The sequence below is a fragment of the Sminthopsis crassicaudata genome, chromosome 5, assembly GCF_048593235.1.
Source record: "Sminthopsis crassicaudata isolate SCR6 chromosome 5, ASM4859323v1, whole genome shotgun sequence".
Classification (NCBI taxonomy): domain Eukaryota; kingdom Metazoa; phylum Chordata; class Mammalia; order Dasyuromorphia; family Dasyuridae; genus Sminthopsis; species Sminthopsis crassicaudata.
In genome coordinates this window covers 42,663,817-42,685,645 of record NC_133621.1, presented here as the reverse complement: position 1 = coordinate 42,685,645, position 21,829 = coordinate 42,663,817, and the positions used below count along the sequence as shown (strand labels likewise).

The 21,829-nt window shown below is 39.5% G+C and overlaps 1 protein-coding gene across 1 annotated transcript in view; it reads right to left on the bottom strand.

Annotated features, from left to right (window-relative positions):
• The window catches only part of TRAK1 (trafficking kinesin protein 1), a 166,563-nt gene that overhangs the window by 4,379 nt on the left and 140,355 nt on the right, over positions 1 to 21,829 (bottom strand). Inside the window, 2 exon segments of the mRNA XM_074272180.1 lie at positions 4,234 to 4,336; positions 16,217 to 16,432. Coding sequence (XP_074128281.1) covers positions 4,234 to 4,336; positions 16,217 to 16,432 — 319 coding nt within the window.

The following is a 21,829-nucleotide window of genomic DNA, read 5'->3' as shown; positions in this document are numbered from 1 at the left end:
GATAAGGCCTAGCCAAAATGGTCCCCTGCGAGCTTAGCTTTTGAGAACACAGAATTATCCTTACATCACAATGAATCATCAGAAGAAAATTCTATCCAGACCAAATTATAAATGACCTCATTTATCACCGCAGTTTTTGATTGGGGGGAGAGAGTGTGGGGAAAAAAGATAAAGGAAAGGTACCACAAAACTGCAAGACGTCTTTTTAGATTTCCTGGATCCACATAAAATACTGTCAATTCTACCTATGCAAAGACTAGCCATGACAAGAATTGAAGCCATAAAATAAGGGTTGATTCCTCTTAATATCAGTCAAGTGGAGAAAATCATTAGGTAAAAGACTTCTCCTACTTGACTCAGTTCCTAATTTTCTTCTCTCCCACCCACTTCACACTAGTTCTTTTGTCCATTAAAAAGGAACAAAAATATGATGTTAAGGAAATACACTTTAGTCTGTGCTCGCCCGTGTAATAAGACTGACTAGCAACACACCCAGCTGTGCAAAAGTCAGAAAAATCTAGTATGTGATTCTTGCTCAAATAATACAAGTCACTCAGATGTGCAGATTTTCAGCACCAGAAAAGACCTGAATTTTAGTGCAAGTCACACTCCCTTCCCACTCTTAATTACCTTACTTAGAAACATGGAAACTAAGGAGCGACTTGATCTAAGCACAGACAGCACAGTGAAAGATCTGGCAACTTAAAATAGAAACCCTAATCCAGTGTTTCTTCTGCTGGGCAACACTGAGGGACCAGTCCTTCTCATATATGCCTTATTGGACCTGTTCATGGATATTGGCTACCAGAATAGAATTGGGCAAAGGGTTCAGGAAGGGGGAAGATGGATAGGCTGGGACAGGTAACAAAGGTTTTGTGATTTCTAACATAATACTAGAATGGAAGCTATATTTATTCATGTGTTTGTGCACACATATATTTATGGAATAGAGAATAAGATTAAGGAGAAAGCTATCAAGATTACTGATAATAGTGGAGGGGAGGAAACTCCTTTTAAATAGGAACATCAGATAACAGTGGCAAAAAAAAAAAAATCTGGAAAATTCAGGCTTAAATTGTGGCCACCACTACTAAGGTTAACGTAAATAACCAAGTAAGGAAGAGAAATAGTAGGTGGTTAATAAATGGGAAGAAGTGGAAAGAAAAGAAGAAAAGGGAAGGGATAGAGAGGAAAAATAAGGAAAGGAAGGAGGAGGAAGAGAAGAAGAAAGAGGAAGGAAGAAAGATAGGAGGAAGGGGTGAAGGAAAGAGGCAGAAAGGAAAAACAGGAAGAAGTGATAAGAGAGGAAGGGAAAAAAGAAGGAAGAAGAAAAAGCAAGGAAGGGAGGAGAAAAGGAGGAAGAGAATGGAATAAGGAAGACAATGAAATCAAAACCCTTCCATTGGAGTCCATAATACTGACAAACCTAGGATGACTATCATAATTTATTTCCTCATGCCACCTGGTGGACTTGTCTGTGACTGTCAACGCTATCTAGAGAAAGCTCCACTGAACAGCACGCCCACTGGGTCAGCCACAACTTAGTGAACGCTCGAAAAAAGCAGCTTCTACTGACTGCCCTTTCTATACTTCAGAGTCAATGAGAGAAAGAATCACATTATCCAAGAGAATTTTTGTTTGCATGCTCTGAAGAAATGGGGAGGACGGGAAAGCCAGGGATGAAAAATCCTTACAAATAAAAGATGTGTAAGCCTCAAAATTTAAGTTTAAAAACTTCAAATCAAAGCTGCATCACCTTCGGCTTGTTAGTCCGTGAGCCTGAATGAACAGCCAACATGCACACCATCTCATGAAACAAAGCATCATCACACAAAGGGAAAAAGGAATTATTTAAACACAGGCTAGAGAACCACAGCTGAGAGTTCTCATTCTGGTTTTGTTTTGTTTTGTTTAAGAGTAATGGAGGTGGATTTTAGGAATTGCATTCCACCAAAAATATGTTTTTAAAAATAAAATTTACCAAAAGAATTTCCAAAGTTTTAAACTTTTAACAAATTTTCTCATTCCCAGTTTTTCTATTTAATTTCTATCAGGTTACCAAAAATAAGATTACTCAACCAAATAAAAACAAAACAACAAACCCAACTTCATGACTGAGGACAAAGGACTCTTCTCTCTACTTAAACTCTTGGTTTAAAAAAAATGTGGTTACTGGTGCGCTACCAGGATTAAGGACCACAGCCATGGGAATAGAATACCTTCATGGACTCTGTTTCTTTGACTTAAAATAAAAATCTTGCTAATTGGGTTTACAGGGCAAGAAAGAAAGGTATCACAGGAAGAAAAAAAAGAAAGAAAAAAGTAAAATTTAAAACCAGAGTTTCATAATTGAAAGCTTGTTAATCTGGGGTCTGTGAACTTAAAAAAAAAACTATTTTGATAATTATACTTCAGTATAATTAATTTTCTTTGTAATCCTTTGCCTTTTATTCTATTCCCTAAAAAATTTCTGGGAAATGATCCATTAACTTTACTAGACTGCCAAAGGTTCCATGACACAAACAGTTAAAAGACCTTGGCCCAATTCCACCAAATGAGAGCTTTGGGGTTGAGTATCTATTAGTGTCAATGTCAGTTTCCTGTGAAGTTTGAGGAAGGAGCATCTTTAAATGTTAGGAACATGACCTGTTAGAATATTAGCTTGGGATGCCAACAAAATGGCCTTCAGCATCTAATCTTTCCAGGTTAGCCACACACACACACACACACACACACACACACACACACACACACACACACACATCGTACAAAACCCTGCAGGAACAAGTACTGCCAACAGCGTTGCTCACCCCCTGACCGACTGGGTCATACTGTTTGCCCTATATCTCCTTTCAGCATAACGTGACATAAGGCCGTTTCCTCCTCCTCCTCCTCCTCCTCACATGACCTGTGAAGAATTATTTACAGGTGAAAGAGCTCCTTGGTGAGAAGGGTCTCACGCCTCCCCTCCCTACCATTCAGGTCCACTTGAGGTCCATTCTGGTCCAGTCTGAATGGGCAGGAAGTTTTCTTCTTGGTCCCTAGAGCCACGGTGTAAATGTAATTTCCCTTTAGTTAAATTTCTGGGACCCTTGAGTAGGGTCATGTTGAGAGGTAGGTACAAGTGAAGGGCTCTCACCAGTATCCACTCACTGCACAGCTTCTCAGAGGAAGCTGAGGGGAGTGGGCCATAGGTTAGGAATGGGCTCTGCTTTTGGTCTTTGATCCCTCAACAAATTCCACCCATTTGAGTATCAATGAAACACTGAAGCTGTGTAAGGTAACAGTAGAAGGGGATCTCAGAGACCACCGATTCCAATTCCATTGTTTTACAAGTGAGAACACCGAGATGGGGAGAATGCCCTGGTTATAGTGTCTGATGTAGGGTTAGAATTCAGGTGTTCTTGGCTTCAAGACTGGCACTGTGCTAGTGACCTGGATGCCTGATGGTTTTGGACACAGTGAAAATCAATCCCCTTCTAAAAAATTTCACACTACCGTGAAATTTCAAAGCAGAGCTCCACAAGAAGGTCCTTGGAAGTCTCCATCAAGAAGTAGCTTAAGAACGCTTTCTGTTCATACTGTTGGATTTTTGGTCTCTCAATATAATGCAGAATTATACATCTGAGAGGCACTATGGGATGATGGAAGGAAGTTTGGCTTTGGAGTCAAAAGCTCACGTGCCAGCCTTGGTTTGGCTCATTGCGTAGGGCACTATGGACCTCAGTATTTCCTTGTTCATAAAGTGAGGAAGTTTGATTAGATGCTCTCTAAGACCTCTCTTGATTCTAAATCTATGAATTTACGATTTAAATCCATCCCAGAGAGAGAGATTATTGACAAAAAATTGGAAGGGACCTTAGAAAGTCCAACTTTTCATATTATAGGTGAGAAAACCAAGTTCCAGAGAGATCACATAGTTTAAAACTATTAAAATGATTTGAAACCAATTTTTCAGACTCCAAATCAGAGCTCTATCCCCTTCGTATGCTGAACTGAATCCCATGAGCAGCCTTCAAAAGGGAAAGCTGTCTATTCCAAACTGAGTGCTGGAGGGGAAATAAAAGGAACTTAATTCGTTAACCTTGGTCCTTCCAAACTGTTGATTGCCGAGTGCCTGATCTTCTTCCTTACTGAGTTACTTTGGTTTATGCTTTTGGCTATAAAGGCTGAGGGCTGCCAGCCATTTCTTGAAGTCACCCAAATGTGCACCCCAGGGCTGTCATCCCTTACCTTGGCGTGACCCTCGTGAGCTCATCGGAGGGGTGCAGGATGCGGCAGGTGGTAAAGGTGAAAGTGGAGTTGGTCTGCGACATACACTTCCCAGGATGATGAGCTACATTGGAGGAAGAAGGGGAAAACACACACAAAACAAATTCTTTGACATTTATAGATAAGTGAGAGAGAGAGACAGAGAGAGAGAGAGAGAGACGGAGAGAGAGAGAGAGACAGAGAGAGACTCCAGAGTCTTCAACAGATGCAAGAAGAGTGATGAGATACCTTTCAGTTGGATCTAGGCGAGGAAGGTGAAAACACAAACGTTCTTGGTTGTTGGAGGAGCTCTCAAAAACAATCGAAAATCTGAGGTTTGGCTGGTGAGTACCCTGATCATGCAGGGATGGATTCCAGGTTTCCTCCTGATCCAGGTAAAGGTATCCCATCATATTTCTTTTCAGTAGTGGATCCAGCTTGGGGGTAGGGAGGCCAATCTGCCTTGGATTTAAATTTGGTTCCTGGCTGTATAATGGGGGCTGCTTTCCTCTTTCAGCACTCCAGAAAGGTTCTCACACTCAAACAGATGCCAGAACTCCAAGCAAGAAAGGATAGGGAGCATTTGGGGGTGTATTGTCACGCCAGGGTTGTTTCAAGCATCGTTTCTCTAAGCTGCTCACCCAACAGGGGTTGGGGGGCTGTGGTAGGGGCAAGGGGGTGAGGAGAAGCCTTTTGCTCCCTTTTTCTTTCATGAAAAGAGGCTCTTAAAAGTTGGTTCCACTACTGCTCATCTGTAATTGTCATTGCAAGAGATGCAAAAACCTCAGTGGGACTTGACAACAACTTTACAAGGGCACACATTGATCAAGATTGATCTAGGTTGAAACCTCAACTCTGCCATTTTCTACATGGAGGATCTTGGGTAAGATTTCACCTCTGAAAGCTTCAATTTCTTCATTCAATCAAGGATGACCATGTTAAGAATGCTGAAAGAAAGCCTAACTAAAACACAACAGGTACAAGCATTGGCAGGACCACTGATTTCATGGATGATCTTTGAATGGATGAATATTGTTTGAAGCCGATGGCAACCATGTTGGTCAATTTGCCCAATTATTTTCCTTTCAAAGGTTTGGAAAGTTGTTGTCAAGTCCCCGGCAGATTAGGATCCACAGCAAAGGAAATCAGAAAGGTTAAGAGCCGTGCGTCGGAGAAGCTTGCTAAGGAATTAGTTTTACATTCTACTTAAGAGATCATGATTGCATAGGATTTCTTCACTCATAACTTAAAGGTTCTTTTTTCTTTAAAAAGAGACTGTTCCAAATGGCATGCACAACACATTCACAGAGATCCCCATCCCACTCAGCCCTCAGAGACCTCCTAGGAGGAGCAGACTTAACTTAGCATCATTGCCCCACTTGTCCAGTTTGTAAATTAAAAAGCTGTGGTGACCCTTTTAGAAAAGAGTCTTCCAGAAAAGCTCCCAGCTTGGGTCTAGAGCTCACTGGAGGGACTCCATTTTTTCTTCCATTTGTTAAAGGAAAACAGAAATGAAAACGTATGTTACAAATCAAACTGGATGAGGAAATCGGAGAACGGAGGCAAAAAAAAAATCCCAAATACATAATGGAAGATGAGATTAAGACCATGAGGACTGAGATGGGTTAATGGAAAATCAATGTGACATTGTTGATCACTTTAATACAACACATGGCTGCGTACCTGAAGTTTGTTGTGCAAGAGGTTGGTTGTTGTCTTTGCTACTGGAGCAAACTCTGAACCATAGGATCTTAGATTTAGAGTTAGACAGTCTTAGGGCTCATCTCTCATTTTACAGATGAGGAAATTGAGGCCCAGAGATGGTAAGTGACTTGCTCAATTCAACAAACAATAAGTGGAAAGGCAAGGATTTGAATCCATGATCTTTGGGTCCAAATCCAGGGCTCTTGCCACTATGCCATAAGTCATGACATAAAAGGCATCAAGGTGGGGAGCAGGGAAGAAATCAGGTCCAATCTCCATCATATTTTTTTCTCAACCAATGTAATGTATGATGGACTCAGCTAATTTAGAAACTATTGCAAACACATACACACACACAAATGGGAAAAGCTATGAAGGGAAGGGTAGCCTAGCAATCACGACTCTCTTATTGTGATAAGGCTTAAAAAGAAAAGCCACAGAAAAGCTGAGGAAAGGATCCCAAATAACAGACATGAGGTTATTTGGAAAGGAGAAAAGAAAATACAGTTATTAGAGATTATCAAGACACAACAGTTCTTTGCTAGATGACACACATGATTGAATGAAGCAATGCTGGATTTAAGATCAAGGGCATCCACCTTCTAAAACACATGGCCCAGATAGCCAAAGATGGGGGGAAGGGGATACTGGGGCACCATGTCACTTTCATCCTCCACCCTTTTTGGATTAGAATTGAATTGCAGTATCTTTTTTTAAAGTGGGCATTTGAAAGACATAGCTGCATTAGCAGAAGCAGAACCCATCACTGAAAAACGGGCCTTGGGGACAGGGAAAAGGCTGCTAAAAGTATAGAAGTCGTCGATCTCTCAAAGCCATGAAACCAAGGTAGAAGGTCAAGGGAAAGAGATCAAGATTCAAAGCCAAAAGATTCAACCCCATCCCAAATACCACTAGGAAAGCTTGGACCGGGTCTTCCTCCATCAGTCAATAGAGGCTGCCATGTCGCTGAAGGACTTTCCTTCCTTTAACAACAAAGACAGTAAGTGATCTCATATCACTGGACACTATGGAAGCACCTAACGTTTGCCAAAAAGCAAAATCTATGTCAGACCTAACGTTCAGAGCTATTAATAAGACAACACAACTTCCCATCCTGGGCATCTACACTCAATTTTGGCATTTCTTTTGTAGGGAAGCTAGACTTTTGAAGAAAATATAGTTTCCAAAATTCATTCCCTGAATCCTTCAACTGCAAAGGGGCACTTTCTTTGCCAATGAGGAATATGACATCCTAAATATAATCATCAGGGATTCATTTGTCAAAGAAATCATGAACCTTTGGGCCCACGATAGAAAGGCTAAATTGCTTAAAATATTATCTTTTTCAAGGAGACTAGGGAGCCAACTTCAAGGTGCATGAGAGATGGCCGATGGTTTGAGTTTAAAGGGCTTGGGCATATAAACGAAGGTGTTTCTAATGAGGATTTTATTTAAGAAATTTCACTTATGTTTAATGAAAACAAACAGGTATTTTTCTTTCTATACCCCCACCCCCATCTTCACTATTTGTGTGTGATCCCTATCCACCAATGGAAACCTTTAGGCTTTAGTCAAAATCCATGGGAATCTCTTCAACAAGAATAGATGTGAAAATTGGAATGAGGCATATCATATTTAAGTGACTTGCCCAGTGTCACAAAGGTCATCATCATTCAAACTCGGATGTTTGTTTGGTTTTTTGTTTGTTTGTTTGTTTGTTTTGTTTTTTTAACTTACAGCCCAACACTAGATCCATTAAACCATATTACTATTATTCAGTTTAGGGATTTTAGGGAGAGGGGTTTAAATCTACAGGATAAGGAATTCCTAATAATGCAGAAACCTCCCTCCATTAATGCAGAATGGCAATTGCTCTGTCATTTATAGTAATTTAAGAGAGTTAGTTACCTGGTGCACTAAGAGATCGATTGGCTTAATCACAGACATTATATTCAGAAGTTAGGTCTTTCTAATACCTTCTAGCTCTTTTTTTCTATTACTATATCATATATTCTTTCTTTCTTTTTAAACTATCTCTGTTTGGTACATATGGTCTTTTAACTATGATAAAGAAGTCTTTCAGCTCTGATTGACTTCTTAATTCACTTCTCCATCAAATTTGTGCCCTTTGATAAATTATAAGTGATTTAATTGTATATGTGGTTTCCCCAATTTCATTTCTTTTTTTAAAACTATCTCCTTTTCTTACATATGGTCCTTTAATTATGCTAAAGAAATGTTCAAGGACCCTTCCAGGTGATTGACTTTTTAATCCATTTTTACAACAAACTTGTACCCTTTGATAAATTATAATTTGGTTACACATTTAGTTTTCCCAATTTTATACTTCAATGGTTCTATGCAGACTAATCTAAGGTCATTAGAAGGGTACCACAAAAAGATGTCTCTGTTCTCTCTAGGACCAAAGTCCCTGCCTGGAGATAAAATCTTCAAGAGGCCTTCCAGAAAACCTCTCAAATATTAACTGTATTAATCCACTCACAGGCAATAGTTTTAGATCACTCTCCTACTAAAAGGTTCCTAGCAGGCCATGATACTTGATCCCAAATCCCATACTGAGCTAGGAGGTCCACCGTAGGTAAGTTGTCTCTTCTCCCAAAAGGACCCAGCTGGGTCACAGCACTATCAACACCTCCTGCGGCAAGTCAGGCTTTGGCAATGGGGACTCGGTCCTGGTCTACTTGATCTTCCTTCCCCAGATACCGACATGGAGCCAGTCCTGAGCCAATTTAGTCAATCCCATGAATGAACAGGCCAAAAAAGGCTGACAAGACATATCCCCCAAGTGGCCCAAATAAACATATTCTATCTACTAGGGTTTTAAGCACTAAGGACTTTCACTAAGAAAGGACACTATTACTACTGTAATCAAGCTCAAACACCTGCCTTATAAGATTGGGTCCTCTAATCTTTCTGTAGCTGTCTCCATGATTTTACTTCTTTCCTTTAAAGTTGCCTTGGAAAGAGCCTAAATGGATACCAAGAGGCAAATAGTTAAATGAAGAGTAGTGGGTTCATTCATCTTCCCCTAAGGAAGGAAAAGCTGAGGCATTTTTCAGGATCCAGTTAACAAAATGTTTAAAAGAGACTCATGGAAAAATAAAATGAGCTGAAAAAGTGGGAGTGAGGGAGAGAAGACAGTCATACAAAACACACAGACTAGATAATTATTTTATTCATAAGAATACTGGTTTTTCTTGAGATTTCAAAGAATTCCGCAAACACCTGAACAACTCTTGGGATATGAATATTGCCAATTCACATTTTTTTAAAAAGGAAGCTGAGGCACAGGATTGGCTACCCGAGACCCGTGGAGACTTCTCTCCTTTCCCCACCCTTGAACTAAGGGACAATTTTACACAGATGGAAAAATCCTCTGTACTTGAAAAGATGAATTGTGGGCAAATGCTACATGACTCTCTTCCTTTATCTCGGACCTTTAATAGGACTGTGAACTCTCCTATGATGTAGAAGGGCAAGACTGAGGCTGATGAGGGCTGGTTTTACTAAGGCAAGTCTGGTCAAGGCACTCAGATTGCAATTCCAGTCAGTGCCACCAAGGGGATTAATGCCATCAGAGTGGTCAGCTTTTTAACTATACTAAATCTTTAAAATGTTACTGTCAAAAAAATCCAAATTGCAGATACATAAAAGCCCATTTTGTTCTATGACAAAAATGGATCTAAATATATTCCAAATATACTTATTTTTTGCTGAAGAATTTAACTGTCATTTGCAAGTAGCCTAAGTATCTTAAAAACACATAGAAAGCGCCCTACTCTTAATGAGTCTCCTTGGCTTGGAACATGACCCAGTTAAATCTATAGGGAATCTTTTCCAATTTACCTATTGCTGCCAGAGATGATTCTTCTTATTCTGTCTTTTAAAATTTTTTCAAAAATAAGATAGGTCTTGAATCTGTGATTTCATTGGTCTAGGGAACTCCCATAAGAGAACAGTCCCTTTACCAATCTATACTGGCAACTTCCCTGAAACTCATGACCTTAGTTGCCTCAAGCCCCGAGAGATTAAGCAATTTGTTCAGGATCACACGGCCAATATGAGTCTGACTTGAAATCAGATTTTCCTGGCTCCAAAGCCCACATTCTATTCACTAGTCATTAAGAAAGAAATCAATAAATATGCTGTTGTTCAGTCATGTCCAACTCATGAACCAATTTGGGGTTTTCTTGGCAAAGATACTGGAGTGGTTTGGCACTTCCTTCTCCACATCATTTTACAGATGAGGAAACAGAAGCAAAGTGGTTTAAATGACTTGTCCAGGATCAACTGCTAAGAAGTGTCTAAGGCCACAAGGAAAATTCTTCCTGATTTTAGGCCTGGCATTCTATCCATTGTGTCACTTAGCTGCCCCCAAATCAATAAACAAATATATTCAAAATAATAGAGAGTAGACAAATCATACATATACATATATGTATATATATATATATATATGTGTGTGTATACATACACACAAATATAAATCTATGTACATACACATACACATACACACATCTTCCTTTTGTTCATCTCACTCTGGAATTCTGGCCAAATTTGCTCAGTAAAGATCAAATGCAATACTAGGGCAAGGAGGAATACATCTCTAGAACCTTTATGAGTTCTATTTAGCTAATACATCTGTAGTTTGAGCATGAAAATGAATGTCCTCTTTGGCATTAAGGAATTTCTGAAATGTGGTTCTTTTATGAGGTCTGAATGTTTTTCCAAAAATCCTGCCAGTTTGGCCTTTCAGATGGTGAGGGGTCCCGATACACTGGTCTCCAAATCTATAATGTTCTCGTGCAATACAGACACACAGCTTCCACTGTCCAGCTCCCAAAGGTTCCCCAAACTACCCTAGTAATCCTTCCTTCAGGGGATCCTAGGTAAGTGTCTGGTTGAGTTGACTTGGATCCAATGAACAAAGGCCTCTGCTTGGGTCTTGCATAGCTACCCTATGGCTATAAGCAATAGTCAAAGTATTTCCTAATACTGTATGAGTGTAGCAAAGATTTACTATTGGCTATTCTCTTCCATGGTAGCTCCTTCGCTTTTGCCACTGGCCTGTTCCTCTCAGTCATCAAGAATCTCGTGATGTTAAAAAAGCATAAGGATAAAGTGGTATGTGAAAGGAAATCTCACCTGTATGTGACCTGCTGGATAAATGAGCCTAGATTATAAAATCCTGGGATAACCTAATCAAAATGTTCTTTTTTCTTTCTTTTCTATTCATGGAAAGGACAAGTTAGTTCTCTTTGCCAGTTCTCTTTGAGCTTCCTGCTATGGAAGGTGACTGCTATTAGAGGGTGACTAAGTTAGTGGCTGTACAGTTATGGGTAAATAATACCAGTTACTAGTCTAAGTAGGAGAGCTAGGGAACTCTTCAATTATTTTTCCTTTCTGGCTTCTTCACCAATGGGTCTCCACCTTCTCCCTTTCCTCCACAATTCCTCTAAAACAAAACTGACCTTGGACAAATGAAGCAAAAATGGTTTATGAGGAAGACGGACTGAGATTTTTGGAAGAAAATAATATTATATAAATCATTTTAATACTAAGCAGAGAATTTTGAACTCCTTGTCTCTTCTTCCCCCTCCCCCAAGGATCAGGAGGGTTAAAATATATGCTCATTTTCTTATTTCTTTTACTTAGACTATTACACTGAGCAAATTACTTAATCTTCAGCCTCAATTTCCTCCTCTATTAAAAAGAGGAGGTTGACTTGATGGTCCCTAAAGTACTTTGAAGATCCAAACTATAAAACTGACAATTCTGGGGCAGCTAGACGGTGCAGTGGCTAGAGCACCAGCCCTGAAGTCAGGAGTACCTGAGTTCAAATTTGATCTCAGACACTAACACTTCTTAGCTATGTGACACTGGGCAAGTCACTTAACCCCAATTGCCTCAGAAAACAAAATGAAACAACAACAAATGACAGTTCTCTAGCTCTTTTCCACATTAAGAAGCTGTCATAAATAATGATGTCATAATAAATAATAATAATGTCATAAAAACAGCTTTTCAATTCTCCATTCTGTTAATATGATCCTTCAAATGCAGTCTCTGAACTGAGATCTAAGCGTCCCACATATGTATACGTGATTCATTTCTCAACTGGCTACACTATTATCTTGGGGTTTCTCTGGCTATCTTCTATCATCCTGACCCCAAAAAGCTCGTTATTGGGATAATTTCATCATCAGCCCGAGGGATCCACTGCCTCTCTGATTGGATGGTGGGGCCACGAACTCCAATCCACCATTTAAAGAGAGATCTCCCCATGTCTTACCTAGTTGCACTATAGTGGAACTTCTCTGATTGACTCCCTCCCCCTCATGCCTCTGTATTGGGTATCTCCTCCCTCCACCCCAACTTTTTTTCCTTTTTTTTTTGTTTTTTTGTTTTGTCTTCCCTCAAGAGATAGTAAATTCCTTGCAGCCAGGGACTGTTTCTTTTTCAATATTTGTATCCTCAGTGCTTAGTACAGTGCCTGGCACATAGTATGCACTTATAACGAGTGTTTATTGACTTGTGGGCACAGCGAAAATTATAATTATTTTTCATAGGATTATAAATTTAGAATGAGAAGGGACCAGTGAGGTGAGCACAATCAACTCCATGTTATAGATGAAAACTGGATTCTCATTAGAAACATGAAAATAAACAAAATAAGAAACAGAAAACAAAATAAAACTTTAACCTAGAGATTAAAATTTTCGGTTTTAATACACATTAGTCAAAACATGAGACACAGACGCTTCCTTTGAAGAGGAGAATATTTTAAAATGCAGTGATATTTAAGAGAACACAGATAAAAATAATAAATCCTAAAAAGTGCTCAAAACTTTTACTCCAGTGGAGTCCATAGGCTCTCCAGAAACCTATTTGAGACATGCTTACAACACATCAGTTGCTAGGGAAGACTCCAGTAATCTTCATCTTATGGAGTCTCCAAAGCAGAAGCTACTGGTGTTTTGTAGCATGAAAAAAAGGAGAGTCACTAGTGGTGACCTAGTTCTCTGGCCTCCAGAGTAAAGAAAAGGAACCTAAAAGGAATCCCGAGTCAGACCCTCCTCAAGTCATCTTGGACATACATAGATACAATTCACTAAACCCATGTATATTGTTGGAGATTCCTACAAGTCAATTATTCAATATTTTAAAAAAAGAGAATAACTTACTTCTCATATTTCAAGACTTATGAAAGTCCCATTGCTACAAGAGGAGAGTCTGGTGAGTTATGTTTGGCAAGTCTCTTTTTAAAAGATGGGTCTGACCCAGGGAAATACACCACGGACACTTTAAGGACAACTGACTAGTCCATCCTTGAATTACCTTTGAGGTGATGGCTAATGTTTGAGTTCCAGAGAGATTAGTTCCTTCTTATTCCTAGTTCTCTGCCTTGATCCCTCAGCCAAGTTTTAACAATAGGTTTCTAACCACAGTCTCAGATGGAAGATAAAATTGTCTATATTTTGTTGTTTTAAGTTTGGGAGATGGAAGGGGGATTAAATGGTGTGGTTTTTATTAATTGCAGGAAGACTTTTTTTTTTACCCCAGGGAAAGTCCTTCTATAATTTCATTCATTAGCACTACACTTTCTCCCAGCTCCTCAATTACATGCTGACTTTGCTTATTTAGATTTTGCAGGATCATTTTGGGATTCATTCACATGAGAGTATTTGCAAAGGCAGCTATTATTTCATCAAAGCAATAAGAGATAATAGAATATAGGGTAGAGAAGAAGAAAGCTATCTTGTCCTGTGGGTAATAGTGAGAATGAGAAGCTAGAGGAATTCAGTGGTAAATTTTAGCTTCTCAAACTATGCAATGAGATCTGTCACCCATACATACATTATCTCATCTCTTAAAGATGTCAGGAAAGTCTCCAGTGAGAGAAATTCTCAGCACCATTATGGTTGTTTAAAAAAAAGTGTTCAAAGAGATTAGTCCTTCCCCCCATGACTCTTGTCTTAAAGTCAATATTCTGTCCTGAGTATAGAATCAAGAAATGATTCTATGAGAAAACAGCAACAGAATTAGGAAAGGAAAAGCCCTTTTGAAAGCAGGACAATGCGTTGGTGGTATAGTGGTTAGCACAGCTGCCTTCACATGAAAGCAGGACATTTCAGGATGACTTCCTGCCATGGATTTTGATTGCTGCTTTGTCACCTTTTCCCAATAATAAAAATAAGCAACAGCAGCAGAAAGAACATTGGATCTTTAGCCAGAGGAGCCGAGTTCCAATTTTTCCTCTGATGTCACCTTTGTGATCTTGGGCAAATGAACGAAACTTCCCAGGGCCTGAGTTTTCTCAGCTGTAAAATAAGATATAGTGAATTAATTGGCCCATGGGGTCCCTTCTAGTTAAGCTGTATGATCCTTCCATTTTCCTTTTTTCACTAGAAGGCTATTCAAGCAATAAAATAATATTGTCACTATGATAATGCCAAATTAAGCAATTTTTCCCCTGACCTCTTTCATCTCATGGGGATTTCTCCTTCCCAGCAGGAAAGAGTGCTGAGTAGTTTAAAGTAAAGCCCCATAATGCGAGCACTGTGGATTCATGGCCCCAGGGGCTCTGAGCACAAGATCTGACTACCTAGAACAGAAATAAAACTCCTGACCACGTGCCAATGGCCTGGTTAAACACATAGCCCAGGGGGGCTCAGCAGGCAGAGGTCTGTATTCTACTGAGTCAGCCCTTTACAGTAGCTCTCCTGGAGCATCAAATGAGAATGGAGTCCCCTTGGGCTCTGGGCAGGGGATTATGGCATGAAACAAGGGAATTAGCTCAAGATCTTGGGACTTAGGGAGTGTGTTGCTTCTGCACAGAAAACAGGAATAGGGAGAGTCCTGATTCATTTCTGGGAGAGGGGAGTACATGCACATGATCTACTACACAGAAACAGAGAACATACCACCACTGAAGGCATGCACATGTTATAGTTTCTATACTTGGGACTGGGTGCATGAGGATCGATGCTTGGATAGGCAGGGACACTGGAGAACTGAACAGACTGAGCCAAAGCTCACACTGAACAAATGGTTTGAATGCCTTAAGACCCAGCACCATGTTGCTTGAGAAGAGTCTCACTTCCTTGCAGCTATAACTTAGTTTAGACCATTTCCTATAATGATAGCTCGACAGCTCCTCTTGTGTTTTGATCTACACCCATGATTTCATTCATAAAGGGAACTCCACTTCACCAACGAGTATTAACAGCTATTCTACACTAATGTCTTAGCTATCTGGGGCACTGCGGGACTAGGGGACCTGCCCAGAGTCATACAACCACTTTATATCAGAGGCAGGATGATAGAAAGGCAATTAAAATCCAACCCCTTTGTTTTATACAAGAGTAAATTGAGGCACATATACTTTAAGTGATTTGCCAAGGGTCACACAACTCCATATGTCTTTGAGGTAGAATTTGAAAGTGGACCCACTGACTCTGAAGCTGGTTCATTATCTTACGCTGCTTCCCTTCAAAAATCCAACATTTACATAGAAAGATGATGTTAAAAATCTGTGATCCTGGGGTAGAGAGAACAGGGGATGAATGATCATTTTCCCTCCAAAAAATTTATATGAAAAGCTGGATCTGTAGAATTCATTGGTAATACTGAGCTTTCTTATTGTGAATTTGCTTCTGTAGTCTACAACGGCATATGTGTCCTGCTCAGTTCCTAAATTCCCAACCTTGCCTCCTCTTACTCTGAAAACTTCCCCATTGGCCCCTGATCGCTCCTTCCTGACTCGTGGTAGCAACATGGATCAATGAGGAAGAGCAGCCCTGGGGACCTCAGGGCCCACAATGAGCACTTCCATTTAGCAGCCTTTCCTTGTCCCACTAAAGGCAGCTCTGTTAGACCATGCACTTCCAAAGCTCAACAGATATCTAGCTGTTAAGAGACAGGACATTTCTGAGTTTGTTTTTAAGAACTCAAAAAAAAAAAATGGGAGTGCTTTTTAATCATCACCCAAACAGACGTGCTGAAGCTACACAGAAAGCACCACTAAGGATGGCACCCTGGAAAGATGTAAAAATGGCCCAGTATTCAGCATCCTGTAAAGGTGTCGAGTTTACAGGACTTAATGCGGTTCCCTCACCAGACCCCTCATCATCATCATCATCGGCCGCCGTCGGCTCCTGAATCTCCTCGGGGAATGCCTGAGACCGGCCCGGATAATTCTTGTGGTCTGAAAGAGTCATTTGTACTTGTGACCTCTCACCTGAGGTCTCTGAGTGCTGAACTGGCATGGAGGTAGCAAGGCCCTTGTAAGAAATGTCACCTGTCTCATCTTCTTCAAAATCGTTAAGGCAGTACACTTCGTCCAGGTCAACGTCCAGGGTCCGGAAGCCCTTAGTGACAACGCCGGGCCGGGGGTCCAGGATGCCCCCCAGGTGAGGCTGAGCCAACTGTTGCCAGTGGTGAAGTGTAGCAGAACCTTCCAAGGGAGAGCATCACAAGGAGGAGAAAGAGAGAAAAAAGATGGAGAGGAGAAGAAAGAGTTAGCATGGATCACCAAATAGTCTCTTTTGCCCAAATCCCCAATTCCTTTAGTGAAAAACCAAATGGATCCAACACACTAGAGATTTAGTATAGGTGCGGCAGGACTATCATTTCCCAGTATGCAATCCATTCTTGGATGCATCATAAACTTTGGGAATCAAATGCAATTTGTTTTGGGAAATGTCCCAGATGAATCTGTAGGGGCTGTTCATGGACTCTCTTCCTAGGCATAGAAAGGATAGCATAATCAGTACTATTTTTTAAAAGTAAACAGAGTATACCTCTCTAGTGGCAAACGTTTTGTTATGTTTACTTTTAAGATTGGAAAATCCGCCTACTATTTTGAGCAATAGAAGAACCCCCCTCCCAAAAAAAAGGGAAAAAAAAGAAAACAAAAGGAAGAAAACAAAAGAAAACAAAAAGGATAAACCAAAATAAATAGATAAATAAATAAATATATGAAGAAAGTTGTGTGAAAATTTCAAGTAAAAATGGCTTATTGATAGCTGTATAGAAGCAAATACATTGGGAATTATTCAAGTCAAAGGTAGTTTGGGAATAATGAGAAACTCAGCAAAACATATCTGTGCATATAGGTAACATATACAGAAACACACATGTGTCTGTGTATACATGTCCATATACACCTGGATGCACGTGTTTTATATTTCTTTGTGGATAAGGTATTATCTACACATAAAGAACAATTAAAAGACCGAATAACAGACTAACAGAAAGGGCTGAGATTTTCATTAGCTAAGCATATTGTACTGTACTTGTCAGCTCCATTCTTGGGTGACGGTATTTCAGGGATAGTACATGGGCAGAGGGGGAGGACAGAGAGAAAAGGAGGGATAAGTAGAAAGAGGGTAATTCTACACAAAGCAGGAATCAGCAGAGATGATTTATCAGGTGACCCATGAATATGGTTTGTAATAACCTCAGATCCCAGCAATAAATTCAATTAGTCAGTATCCATTAGTCATTGATGTTCTAAGGAAAGGAGGGAGTAAGTACCTTCTCTCTCATGTACATATACCAAACACCACTTTGTTCTCTTGTGTCAATAATTAATCTCACCTCCTTTACCTCTTTTAGAATACAAAGAAAACTGGAGACTTTTTAAATGGAGCAAATTAATTAATGCTAGGCCCTCGCTGGGCTAAGTCACATAACCCAAGGGTGAACAAAAATTTCCTAATCACTACATTCATATCGCATTTAGACACACATATTTCCTATCCAAAAAGAAATACAGGGCTGGTACAGGTGACCTTTAAATACAGTTTTTGGATGGAATGATTTCTATGCCTTATATTAAGACAAGACATCATGGTGGAGTAAATATCACATTGCTCTTGGATTTAGGAATATAATTTCTAGGCATTAGAGCATGTGAGCCCATATGAAGTTGCTTAACTTTAGTAAGCGTTTAAATTCTGTTTTGTGAGAATCTAAGTTCTATTTCTGACATAATCAGGTAGTTTGCCACTAAGCAAACTACTTATCTTCTCTATATTATGGGTAACTCTCAAATACTTTAAATTGCAGAGAAGATGCCAACCTGGAATGCTAAAGGGATTTTCCTTACTGGGAGTACCCCACATAGATTAAATCAAAGATCTGTATCCAGACCATATTTATGAATTAACTTTTGAAAAATGCCATCTGCATCCAGGAAGAGAACTGTGGAGACTGAATGTGATATTTTCAACTTTTCATTAGTTTTTTTTTTCCCTTGGTGCTTTTTCCCCTTCTGGTCTAATTTTTCTTGCAAAACATGACAAATATGGAAATATGTTTAAAAGGATTGCACATATCTAACCTATATCAGATTGTTTGCCATGTTGGGGAAGGAAGAGGTAAGAGAAAAAGGGAGAAAAATCTGGAACAGTGTCTGACAAAAAATGAACGTTGACAACTATTTTTATGTGTATTCTGAAAAATAAAATACTATTGAGGAAAAAAAGAAAAACAACTTATTTAGAAGCTGGGCACATTTCTATTATTTAAGATTTTCTATTTTCAAAGCAATTTATTTTATGTTATATTTTATCAGGACAGTTCCTTACATCTGTGAATTTGTAGATCAAAAAAGAAAGATATTTTGTTTCACTTACGGGAATATCTCTCAAATAATTTTACTCTGTAATCACAGAGCATGAGAAAAAAGAAAACAAAAAACTAGTCACTCGAGTAGCTAGTGAAGTTATAACAAGTCTCTCTGCTGTCATTAAATGGACAAGGTGGTAGACCAAGAGTTAGCAAGCTCTTAAGATCTGTAGAGTATTAGCAGGGTTGCCAAAGATTGGACCTTGTTTATAAAGAAAAGAGAAGGAAAAAGTGATAAGGTGACAATAGAAGGGACAGAGCAGGTTGAAAAAGAATCCAAAAAGGGGACAAGTACAGAGAAAAGTTGCCAAAGATAGGAAACAATGAAGGCTTATCAACTAACCCTCTCAATTGCCACTCAGTGACATTCATGCTATTACAGGCTGTTTGACCTTATTTTAGGAGATTCCCCTGGAACAACCTCACAGAACTAATACCTTGCCAGGGTGTAATCTTATTCCCCAGTAAACGGATAGGATCAAGCCAACTTTTTTCTGTGGGTCACCTGGCTTGTATGACAGTGGATCCCACTAACATTCTTGGCATCAGACCAGACTTCCTATTCCTGACATCAAAACTTGTTCATGCACTAACTTTTCTTGCACACATAAAGCCACCTAGCTCAGACTTATGTTGGCAGGGCACTCAAACCATTACCAGAAGTCACCGTATACAGCTTTACAGCTTCTCAATCCTTTTAGAGTATAGAGAGCGAGTATGGACCCTGCTTGGATTTAGGAATTCATGGACCAAGTTTGGTTTTTGATGTGTGCATGTGGTTTGGCACTGGGCAAAAGACTAAATTCTCTGAGTTAAGAGTAACTCTCTAAAATTTTAAGGTTCAGAGCAGATGCCAACTTTCTTGGGTAAAAGGGGTTTCCTGACAGGGAGTTCCCCACATGGATTAAATCAAAGATCTGTATCCAGATGATACTTATGAATTAACCTGTGATAAAGCAGGCCATTTCAAAACTGGGGAGATGTCATGTTCAAGTGGATTTTCTTGAATTTGGGAAAGTCAGAGAAATGACTATCTATTGACGGGGGAAAATGAACCAAGTCTGATAACAAACAAACACCATTTGCCTCACAGTCCAGAAAAGAAATATGGGATTAAGGCACAAAATATGGGATTTGGATTTCCCCAGTTCTTATGAAAAGTACTTGGTGAACCTAAAGGAAAAGATAATCTAATAGAGCTTTCAACTAAAAGAGAAGCCCTCTGGGCTCAAAATGAACTCATTGTGGAATCCTGACAAGCCTTCATGTTTCAGTGTGCCCATCTATATAGTGGGTGCACTTTTTTTTTTTTTTTGCAGTGGGTGAAAAAACCCTTTCTTTAAGTTCAGTGACATGCCTAGGGTCAAGAACTTCAAGGTTCTTTTTAGAACCTTGGCAGGTTCTAAGTTAAAAATTAGGCTGGAGAAAGTACTTAAAACTTTTAAATTACTATATAATTTCAAGTCATTAAAGCATGCGAGCCCATTGGATGTCACTTAACAAAGAAAATTTAGAAAATTTAGCCAAAATTTAGTTTCTGACACAAGTTTCAAAGGCATTTTTTTGTGGTATGTGATGTCCCTCAATCTTCCAACTGAATGCCACAAATGCATTCTTTGTTTACACAAGGAAGAGGGGAAATCCAGGCCATACACCCAGTAATAGAAATGAGGATGATAAAATCCCTGAAAAGCTTTTGTATTTTATACAAAAAAATTACTCTTAATTTGCCCTAAATTAAAAATGGCAAGACCTAGTTTAAAGATTTTAGCTACATACTTTGATGGGATATTACTCAAATTATCACTTCTTATGAGTTACAATTCAGTAAGAGACCTAGAGCTACCTAAAAAGAATCCTCAACATTTAAGACAACAGGCAATTCTGGTTTCTGAGGCAGAAGGAAAGGTATCATCCCATTCTGCCCTGCCACCATTTTTGAATCTTTACTAGATTCCTTGGATTATATCTGTTTTCAGTCTGTAAGCAAGTCTGTTTTACTGCCCCAATCATCACACCTCCTTTACACTGACCCCTCCTTGGGGACAAAAGCCTTGGGGGTGGAGACACTTGATAAGTAAGGTTCTACAAATAAATGAATCAGCAACCAGTCTGCATTGGCTCACCTCTTAGTCAACTAAGTACACAAGTCAGATTATCTCTGGGTTCAGCAAACAATGAAGAAGGAAAAAGAAAGTTTCTCCTCTCCCTTCCTACTAACAACTGGGTTTGATACAAAGGAATGAACAGGGAAGAAACATGGACATCTTTGTCAAGAGTCCCTCCTTTGTTTATCCTCCTTCCACACTGACTAGTTCCAGATAATATTGTGGCTGACACCTTAGTGAAGGAATGCCAGCTTACAGGTTTTGGAAAATTCATTTAAGCCAAAGCCCAAACATAGAAGTGCATCTATTTTCCAATATATAGCTTGAAAATATATGTCTTATCAATAATGATGTTTAAACTCCTTTGGAAATTCAATTTAGATTTTTAACTCTTTGGAAGGGCAGAAAGCCATAATTTTCTCCTTAATGTGTGAGTGTTTTCAAACTGAATGATGTATTCTTCATCTAGTCAAGATAATAGGGCAACATAAATCTAGGAGAGAGGAGCTAGTGGATAGATCTTCTGGCTTGGAGGCAGGAAGCCTCATCTTCCTGACTTCAAATCTGACCTCAGATATCTGCTACTTTTATGATCCTAGGTAAGTCACTGAACCCTGTTTCTCTCAGCTTCCTCATTTGTAAAATGAGCTGGAAAAGGAAATGACAAACCAGTCCTGTATCTTTGCCAAAAAAAAAAAAAAAAAAAAAACCACAAAAGGGGTTGCAAGAGTTGGACACAACTAATCAATGCAACAAAAAATAGGAGAAAATCGACAGGCTTGTTATCTGTCTATGGTGGCTCTCCAAAATGAAACTTTCCAAAGGCATGGGTGAGAAGGATGATGGATTATCTAATATGACCTTACCCAAACTCTCCCAACCCTCTAAACCATAACGCATGCTCTCTAGGTTTTTTACCTGAGAAGTGCTAATGGGAGGAGGAAAGATACAGACAAAGACAGAGACAGAGACAAGATAGAGACAGAGAGAGAGACAGAGAGAGAGAGAGAGAGACAGAGAGAGAGAGACAGAGACAGAGAGAGAGAGACAGAGAGACAGAGACAGAGACAGAGAGAGAGAGAGAGAGACAGAGACAGAGACAGAGACAGAGA